Raw genomic sequence first — 10427 nt, 5'->3', positions numbered from 1 at the left:
TCTGCCTAAGCAGATTGGGAAAGATAACTTTGTTAGCAGGAGAAGCCGGGGCCGAGGGGTCGTGCTCCATAGAATTGGCACAATCTGCTCTCATGCATGAGCTGCTCCGTTCAATAGAGTGCCCGGCCTTGTCCTGACAACCGTCTGTGCGGGAAATCCTCTCCGCAGTGAAAGTGACCCCTGTCCCCCGCTCCGGCCCACCCCTTGCCCCTCAGGGCACAGGAGCCCTTGAATCTCAGCCAAATGGCTGCGATAAAGAAGAATCTCTGGCTCACAACCAAATTGGCCAGGGAGGAGGGACAGAGAGGGCCGTGGCTCACCTCTGGGCCTCTCCAGGTGGCGCAAACAAGAAAAAGCAAAGCATTGATCCCACCGCTGCTTAAGCAAAGAACCCTCGACCTCCTTCGGGGAGTAGCCAAACCTTCTTCCTAGTAGTGCTAATGGCAGTTACTACTTAGCAAGTGCTCGCCGAATGTCAAGTACTAAACCCAGTTTATGCACATTGTTTTACTGAATCACTCTGTCTCTATAAGGAGATGCTGGTTCCCATTTTGCACAGGAGGAAACTGAGGAGGAAATGAGGAAAGTCACAGGAGCGAGGTCAGGCAGCTGACTCGGGGCGATGCTGAACCAAACTCACTCCAAAGCCTGGTGTTTCACTGCTTCTCTGTTCAGCTTCCTAAAAGACGGAGGCCCCGGTTCTAAGACCAGACGTGGGAATTGGGGCCTGGGAGACCAGAGCCCCCTCCACGTCCTCCCTCTCCTCTAGCAGATGGGCGTGAGGAGTCTCTGCACACTCCGCGTGCTAGGCATCGCCTCAGGGCCTGGGCTTCATCCAAGTTCCTGCTCCCAGCCCAATGCCAGGCCCACACTGACCACTTCGCAAAAGTGTGTGGCAGAAGAGAAGGGCAAAGTTGCACATTGGAGGCTGGGTATCTCGTTTCTTGGTGTTGTTGCTGTTTTAAAGACGTGAAGGTGAACCAACCATCCATGGATGAGCAATCAGGAGACAAAAATTACATTTCCCAGCAGTTTTTGTCCACACCCACTGTTCCAGCCCGGCTGTTGCAAGAATTGGCCTGCCTTATTCTTCCCCCTATACCCGCACAGCTCCCTCCCTCACCCTCTTTAAAGTGGGCTCAACCTCCCCTTCTCAGTGAGGTCTGTGTGAGCACCACCTCTCCTCCACTGACTGTCCCAATCCCTGCCCCTCGACAGACTTTTCCACTGGGCGGTAGCTCTTATCACCTCCTAACCTACTCCCTGAGTTATTGTGTTTAATGAGAATCCGCCGCCTCCCCCACTAGACTATAAGCTCTGCTATGGCAGGGGATCTCTGTTTTACTCGCTGATGGGTCCCAAACACCTCATGGGGTGGGAGCTCGGAAAATGCTTGTGAAATGAATCTCCAAACATTACCCACGAAGTCAGAACCAGGCCTGGACATTCAGGGAAATAACCCAATTCACCCACAGCCCCTGGTCCTGGGTTTCTCATAGACTCATTCTCCCTTGCACACCCAAGCAGCTGGAAGAGAGAGATTCTGTGCCTCCTAATTCCAGTCATTGAGATTGACTGAGAACAGTCCCCTCAGGCCCCATACATCTGTCTGCCTGCCCTTCTACCCATGCTAGGGCTCATGGTTCTCCCTAAAGAGCCTGCTGCTGAGTGAGTCGATACCCCCTACATGGAGGCATCCAGAGCCATGGAAATTGCCTGGGCCTCAGAGCTACACCACGACCTCAGGATGTCATTTCCACCCCGAACTGGCTTCCCCACCTATAAAATGAGAGAACTGAGGCCCCCAATTTCTTCTGGTCTTTTCCAATTCTGACATTTTCCCTATGGAAGGAAAGCATATTATGACCATAATCAAGGCCCACTTAGAAACAAGCCAACCCATGACCCTGGGGCACAGGACACAGCCAGACTCAGAAGGGGAGGAGGTCACAGTGAACATAACTAACAAGTGGACAGGGATTCACAGCATTGCATGGGTTATATCAGTGGCCTTTTCACAAAACAGGAAAGGCAGTCATTTTCAACTCTCTTCCATAGTTGAGAAAACCGAGACCCAGAGAGGCTGAGCAAACTGCTCACAAATAAAAAGTGAAAGGGCCACACCCAGAGCCAGGTCTTCCCACTGAAAATCCCATGATCGTCCCACACATAACTGCTTCACTGCTTCCAAAACACGCCCTGGTAAAAGAATGCCACCGTTAAATTATCCAAAACATCAGTGATCTAATAATCCATACTACAGAACATAAAAGTGGCATTTGCATTCGAATGTAGTTATGTCCCATGTTCTAGAGCTTTATTTACATCAAATAAAACAATAGAGCCACCACAAGAAGACTTCCCACTGAAAGACCTGAGAAACTGACTCTAATTGCTGGTTAGGACATCTCTTAACGACAGATGAGGCTGGGATGAGCCTCTCTCCCACCTCTTTCAAAATGTTCCTCAAGAGATAAGGGATTGAGTGCTTATGTTTTCAAAGACTGCAAACAGAAGATGTGACAACAAAAATAATTCAATCAATTGGGCACTATTAGCAGAGTGTCTTCAACACCCAGGGAGTAAATAAGCAAAGAAAGTACTAAATTACAAAGCTAGACCCGTCCAAACCTGAGAGACTATAGTTGGTCTGATGACATTCCTTATTTTTCCAGACTCGAACACATCCTCTACGACCATCTCTCACACTATGATGTCAGGAGATGGGACTGTTCTACCACATAAGTCAAGTTAGCCTGGGAAGCGCTGGAAGAGAGAAATTCATCTGAAGAGCAGTTTGTGGTTTCTGGAATATCTCAGAGAAAGCACAAGCTTCAGGAATCAACATTTACCAAATGCTCTCAAAAGAAACACTGATTAGGTTTCCTTCCCTCTCTCCTCTGACTTCTTGCCTCGTTGATATTCAGGAACAGCGTTGGCCAGTTGTTTTTAACTGAGGGATTCTCTAGAAGGTTCTATCCCAATTAGACTACTCCTTCAAATTTGAAGTCTGAAAGAAATCAGAATTCTAAAGTAAATAAGGCTTGAGCTAGTGAACATTGTAATACGACTGGAATTTGAGACTCATACAATTTTGGTAGCATCCCCCTTCAAACCACCACCATCAAAATGCAACATGCCCATGACACCAGAAAGGACAGGAAATGAGGGTAGAGAAGAGGCAAGCACTTAGATTCTTTTTTCCTGGTTTACCCTCATAGTTGTCTTCCATTCAGTAATCATACAGTGTAGATTTCCTAAAACAATCCCAGTTTCAACTATTTTTGCTCCCCTGTTTCCACACATAAACTTATATAATAAAATGCCCCAGTTTGGGGTTTGGAAAAAGTGGTCAATACAACCATTTTTCATACCAGTGCAACAGTCAGTCCCAGACAATGGGAAGAGAGTGGGCCTCAGGGAGGCAGAGAGCATGTGGTCATGCCCTCCAAGCTAGCTTCCCAAACATCATTCCTCATTAGGCCACACACGTATTTCATCCCGGAGCTTCTTGGTGACCCAGACCTCATACCCCCATTTCGCAGTTGGAGGCGTGAGAGTCTAAAACCGTTAGCTGACACTGTATAATCCCCTTGACTCTGCAGCTTCTCAAAAGTATTTGTAATTATGAGTAAAACAAGGTGGGGAATGTTATTATATTGACAAATGGCACCAGAATTCTTTGGAGTCTTAAGGCTCCTTTCAAAGAAAGAAACTTTGAGACACAAGAACAAACCCCCAATAGAGGATGATAGATCAACCCTTGAAAAGGACCCACCACTCTTTTTGGGGGGGGGGCATGTTTGGCACAGTCTGACTGGGGGCAGGGGGATGCATATAGGTGACCTCTTACTGTCCCTACATCCCGAGGATTCTCTAAGCTGATGATAAGGCACTGGGAAAATACCCCCAGGCTCAGGCCCTCTGGAGAGAAGCCAAAGGTTTTCTGCAGCAGAGGGCCAGGTCTGCTGCTAAAAGACACTTTTGGAGGCTACAGAAGCCCATCTAAGCTTTCCCACATCAGCTTTTCCCCACCCTCCTCCCCTCTGTGCCCAACACAGCTCTCCCATTCTCTCTCTCTCCTATTGTTTTCCAAACATCCCTCCCTTCATAAAAGCTGTCTGGCTGGGAGCTTAAAATATTGCTGGACAGTAAAACCTACCCATCAGGGCCAATCCAGTCATATCTGCTCAGTCGTGCAGCACAGTAGGGGCGGGATAGAGAAGTGGGAGGTGGGCTTTTAGGCGCCAAAGGAAAGAGCCCAAAGTTGCCATTTTGCTGCTGAGCATCAAGAGAGAAAGAGAGCACATATTTCTCCGGGGGACCCTACTCCTATTGGCAAGTTTTCCTTGGGTTATATTGGTTTGTAGCCTTCCCCCCTGCAACCCGGCTTCTTTTCCAGCCTAATCCAAGGGCCATATCCAGGTTTCTACAAAAGGAAAAACGTTGTCACCAAGGTTCGGTCTTGGGCTGGGATGGCTGGACTTAGAGTCCAATTCTGAAAACCCTCTTGGAATTGGCCTGAGAGTTGGCAGAGGTTTGGAAGGGAAAAGACTGTACGAATGGCGGAGGGGGAGGGGAGGAGAGATGCCCAAATTCTAACTACAGTTTGACTTTTTAAGGTTTTCTCATTTTTCAGAATGAATTAACATGCCTCCAGGAATCCCGAGGGACCTAAAACAAGTATTTGGTGTTTATGAAAGAGTTTTGCACTTTTTCCCTTGACCCCCGTGATAGGTGTAACAGTAATAACTACTGAGTGCTGTGGGTGTAGAGGAAGGTTCATGCTCTGCAGTTTCAATGTTGGAGCATTTCATGGCGCACAAGAACAGGTCTAGCTAAAGACCACAAAAGTCTTCCTGGGAGCAGCCTTTGTTGGCTCTCTAGGAGAGCTGCTCTTTAAAGTGGCTGCTCTAGAAACATGAAAGGAGGCTCGTTTACACTCCCTCACCAACCGGAGTGGTAAGTGGCCATCTAATCCTTTGGGGAACTGGTTAACCCGGATGTAAGTGTGGAGTTCTGCCTCTTCGCAAGGCCAAGAGAAGACGATGCTATACTGGAAATGGCCCTGGGCTTAAGGTTGGAAGACCAGGGCTCACGTCCCTGCTCTGTCCTCGCTAGCTGAGACCCGTTGGCAGACTGACTCATTTAACCTCCCGGTCCGCCTTCCTATCTGTTAATGGAGGCTGAAAATGCCTGCTTCACTTGTTCTCAGTCATTCTGTGGACCTGTCGGTTCTGGTCCAAGAGGAAATTTCCAGCAGCCTGTAATAATAATGTAGTAAGCAAAGCAGTAAATTTTTTACCAACTTAAATGTATTCAATTTAAAGGCCTTTAATTCTGAAATTACGTCTTTTCTGTGGTGTGAAACTTCCCCTTTTATGAAATGATGGTGAAAATCCCCCTTTTATGAAATGATGCAGTCATAATTAGTGATTTAATACGTTTCTTATTTTTATGTCCTTGCTTGGCAAAATTAGGAGTTGGTAGCCCTGTGTTGGTCACCCTATTCTGCTGTTGTTATTTTACTAGTCTGTGAAGTCCAAGTCTGAGAACCACGGGCCTAATTCACAGGTTGTTATGAGGACTGAAATAAGATATGGAAAAGTATATCAGTTATAAATAGACAAGGGATACCCAAACATAAGGTGTCATTTTAATCATTACTTAAAACCAAATCCTCTGGCGGGACGTTCTGGGGGATGATGTGGTGGTGGAGGTTTGAACTCCATCGGTTTATTTTCTATCTGTAAAAGATCTGTTCCTCTTTGAAGAAGAGGAACAGAAATAGTCTTCCTTTGGTTTAGATTACTCCCTGTTCCAGTGGAAGTTTGTTCGGATATACTCTGATCTGACCTCCCTTAAGTATAATTTTCACTGATAGAAGTCAGGGACCCAAGGCACCTTCCCTTAGCACATCTAAAGCTTCTCTTCTTAAAAGTATAATTGGTCTGTTTCAACAGCATGGAATTGGAAAGATTTTGTCCTAAGTTAATTTCTCTCCTTCCATTATCATGAGAAACTTTGTAACTAGACATTAAAACACACACACACACACACACTCACACACACACACTCAATCCTAGCATTGCAGGGTAGGGTGTGGAAGGACACAGCCCTGTTTGGCTTTAGTTTGGAAATTACTGATGGGGCGGTCAGGAGGGTCTTCATGTTTTATGAATATGTGTCACGACAGTCACATGTCAAGAATCATTGGCCTTCCGGTTTATTTATACAAAACAGTCCCTCAAAACAGCTCGTTTTGGATCAATTTACTATCCTTTTTTTGGTATTTAGTATTTCTTTGCAAGTTCTCAGTCTCCTCACTGCTAACTGCAGCAAAGAAGACTGGAGTTCCCTAGGCTTTAATTAATGCTGGTATTATATGCACTCAGAGATTGAGAATTTCAGATTTCAAATTATTGCTGTTAGTCCCATGCACTGGTATTTATAGAGAACCCACTCGGTGAAGGTCTTTGTTTTATGTCCTGATGGTTCACAGAAGATGAAGGCAAAATGATCCCTGCCCTCCAAGAGCTTTTGATTCTCAAAGGGAGAAACAAGATTGATAGACAGGCAGTCCTGGGAGTGTGTGCTCGCCGCACACATCCACGTAGGTACATGAGTGAAATACACACAGAAATCCCAAAGGACTAATACAGTACAATACAAGGAAGAGTGTCAAAACCGAGTTGATATATCAATGGGGATAAGCCATTAGCAACCCCAGATGTAGAATACATTAAAGCCAGACTTGATCTTACAGGAATAAATTACATAAATTGTTGTTTTCACATGAATGTTATATTGAACCATGTGATAAGAAACTGGGGTTTTCCTGGCTCTGACACCACTAGGATTTATGCCTGGGCTGCTTACCTGATTGTGAGGTTTCCCATCTTCCCTCCCCCCCCCCCCACCCCCACCGAAGGTGATGGAAATGGCTGCCTCTCATTACAGGGCAAGCACTAGATTTAACTGCACTTGGAGGAATGTTAAAAGCAGAAGTATAACTAGACACATGTGGTTGGGATTCTGAACAGCTGGTTCTGAGTAGAGGACCCTCTCCCACTCTCAGTCCCCCATTCCTACAAGGAACTCTTCCCAATGCTGGAGTCATGACTGGGGAGCCACGGACGCTCTCACCTTCCCAGGAGGAGAGAAACTGCTGTTGGATGCCCTACCTAATTGGGAGTTTCTGGGGCCCCAAGAGGAGCAACACCCTCTGCCCTTCAACAAAAAGCAGACGGTAGTTGTGCGTACCCTGAGAGCATAGGTTGGGCATTGCTCATGCCTGCAGTCATTGTCTGCTTCCACGTACTGTCTGGCCAGACTCCAAACCACAGGTTGGAAGGAGGCTTTAAGATGCCACTTTGTTTATCCTTTCCTAGCGATGAAAAGCACGCCTAATTTAAGATATCACTTTTCATCACTCATTCAAGTGTTTAACAAATATCACTGTCATTAAAGTGGTGGGCATATTCCTTAGCCCCTGTGGGCTTCTGTAGGGTGAGACATGGCTGAAAGAAGCCCAGAGCGGCATCTCCAGCATGGGCTCTTGCCCTGGTCTAAGAGCCACGATGAAGAAACACTGCAACTCCAGAAATGTTCAGGCTGGAGGAGCATCTGTCACAGGTTGAGGTGGAAGGGTTTTTTTTTTTCTTTTTTTAAGTTTATTTAGTTATTTAAGAAATCTCTACACCCAACGTTGGACTTGAACCCACAACCCCAAGATCAAGAGTCCCACGCTTCTCAGACTGAGCCAGCCAGGTGCCCCAAGGTGGAAGTTTTGATCATAGTCCTTCATAGGTTAGTACAGGTTTGCACTGGGTGAATGTCCCAGTTTACACACATCACCCCTGTCAGTTCGATCCCATGTGCATTAGTCATTGCTGTTGCTAGGGGCATTATATGCTATCGTGTTTAATGGTATTTTTTTTCCGACAAATTTTTAGCTCTATTAAAGTAGCCACATGTTACAGACCCTAAAGCCTTTTCATTCTGTGGGACACTAAAAGTGTCTCAGTGGACCTTCCTCACCCGGTAACATGATTCCTCCCTGAAGCACTCTCCCCATTCTTTGGATTTAAAAGAGCAATAATAATAATATAAAAAAGATAGTGCTCTCCATTTGTGAAGCTGTTAAGAATGGTTTCCAGATGTCAACCTAGAGAAGAAAAAACATAAATTAAGAGTCCAAGAGTTGCAGAATTGTGTAGTTCTGATCGAAAGCAGTGTATCTCCAGGGTGTAGTGGAAAGAACTCAGCCTTTGGGACCAGGCAGACAAAACTGCTGCTATTTAACTGTCTGATCTCAGTTTGTTTAACCTCTCTGAACTTCAGTTTTCTCATGTGTTCAAACCGAATTGGTTAAACGCTTTTTGAGCTTTCGCTAGGTGCGGGGCTCTGTGACAGGCACTGAGTATGCAGCAGTAAACGAAACAGGCATGGCCCGTAGCCTTATGAAGACTACAGTCTAGTAGGATCAAATTAAATGAAATAATGGAATGTCAAAAGTCTGTCACAAAGTACATGTTCAAAAAGCATTTCTTTCCTTGCACTTCCCTCCAAACACATCATTATACATTTCAACACAGTCAAAGGAAGACGGCTGCAGGCAGTTTCACACATCCGAGAATTCTGTTGGGGGCCCAGACACCCACAGTAGAGGGTTTTCTTCAGCATTATGCCTCCTGAAGCTTAGTTTAGCTTGTGGTCTTGACTTAAAGCCGCGTAACCATGGGTTTCCATCTACGGTCAACAATGAACCCTGATTTGGGGTGGAATTCAAGGAATTATACACGTATTGCCTCACTTATACTTTCCGACCACGACTGGCACAGTGACTGAGAACAGGTATTAGCATGAAACCCCTTTTGCAGATGAGGAAACGAATGGAAGCAGATTCTTCATGCCGCCCTTGTCCCCTCCTCCTAGCCCGCACAGACGAAGCACTCGATGGGTGCTGTTTACATACTGACGGTTCCAGGAATTCAGAAAGGAGAGAGGTACCCCGAGCGTTAGCAGAGAGAGACTGACTGGGGATTGCACCGTGGCCGCTCAGCTCTTGCCTTCTCCCTCCTCCAGGTGGGTGAGAAATGGGCGACTGGAGCTTCCTGGGGAACATCTTGGAGGAGGTGAATGAGCACTCCACGGTCATCGGCAGAGTGTGGCTCACTGTGCTGTTCATCTTCCGGATCCTCATCCTGGGCACGGCGGCGGAGTTCGTGTGGGGAGACGAGCAGTCGGACTTCGTGTGCAACACCCAGCAGCCTGGTTGCGAGAACGTCTGCTACGACGAGGCCTTCCCCATCTCGCACATCCGCCTCTGGGTGCTGCAGATCATCTTCGTGTCCACGCCGTCGCTGGTGTACGTGGGCCACGCCGTGCACCACGTCCGCATGGAGGAGAAGCGCAAGGAGCGCATGGCCGAGGAGCTGTGCCAGCAGGCGGCGGGCGACGGCGGCGACAGGGACAGGGTGACGCCGGCCGCGGAGCAGGGCAGCATCAAGAAGGGCAGCAACAGCCACAAAGGCACCAAGAAGTTCCGGCTGGAGGGGACCCTGCTGAGGACCTACATCTGCCACATCATCTTCAAGACCCTCTTCGAGGTGGGCTTCATCGTGGGCCACTACTTCCTGTACGGCTTCCGGATCCTGCCCCTGTACCGCTGCAGCCGGTGGCCCTGCCCCAACGTGGTGGACTGCTTCGTGTCGCGGCCCACGGAGAAAACCATCTTCATCCTGTTCATGTTGTCTGTGGCCTCTGTGTCCCTCTTCCTCAACATTCTGGAGATGAGTCACCTGGGCCTGAAGAGAATCCGGTCTGCCTTCAAGAGGCCCGCGGAGCAGCCCCTGGGGGAGATCCCCGAGAAGTCCCTCCACTCCATTGCCGTCTCCTCCATCCAGAAGGCCAAGGGCTACCAGCTGCTGGAAGAAGAGAAAATCGTGTCGCACTATTTCCCTTTGACTGAGGTCGGAATGGTGGAGACCAGCCCACTTTCTGCCAAGCCTTTCAGTCAGTTCGAGGAGAAGGCGGGCACGGGGCCCCTAGGGGACCTGTCCCGAGCTTACCAAGAGACACTGCCTTCCTACGCTCAGGTGGGAGCCCAGGAAGGGGGGGGGCAGGAGCCGCCGGTGGACGAGGGGGCGGAACCAGAGGCGGGAGACAAGAGGCAGGAGGCCGAGAGAGTGAGCACTGAGGGGCAGGAGACCATGACAGTGCTGGAGGGGGAGAAAGCGGAGACTCCCGAGGTGGGGAACGAGGGTGAGAAGGAAGAGCTGCAGGCTGAGAAGGTACCAAAGCAAGGGCTGCCGGCGGAGAAGTCGCCTTCACTGGGTCCAGACCTGACCAGGGATGACACCAGACCGCTGAGCAGGCTGAGCAAAGCCAGCAGCCGGGCCAGGTCAGACGATCTAACCGTATGA

The 10427-nt window shown here is 48.2% G+C and overlaps 1 protein-coding gene across 1 annotated transcript; it reads left to right on the top strand.

Annotated features, from left to right (window-relative positions):
• Nucleotides 1-9098: 9098 nt before the first annotated feature.
• Nucleotides 9099-10427, top strand: GJA8 (gap junction protein alpha 8). The gene has a single exon (XM_036068787.2). It carries the CDS (start codon nt 9099-9101, stop codon nt 10425-10427), a length of 1329 nt encoding a protein of 442 aa, XP_035924680.1.

The sequence above is a fragment of the Halichoerus grypus genome, chromosome 5 (assembly GCF_964656455.1).
Source record: "Halichoerus grypus chromosome 5, mHalGry1.hap1.1, whole genome shotgun sequence".
NCBI lineage: Eukaryota > Metazoa > Chordata > Mammalia > Carnivora > Phocidae > Halichoerus > Halichoerus grypus.
Note: the sequence above shows the minus strand (reverse complement) of the source record. Positions and strands in the feature narration are given on the sequence as shown.

Bases quoted from the DNA above. Each gene is read 5' to 3' on its own strand.
- GJA8 (XM_036068787.2), top strand. From the start codon at position 9,099: ATGGGCGACTGGAGCTTCCTGGGGAACATCTTGGAGGAGGTGAATGAG.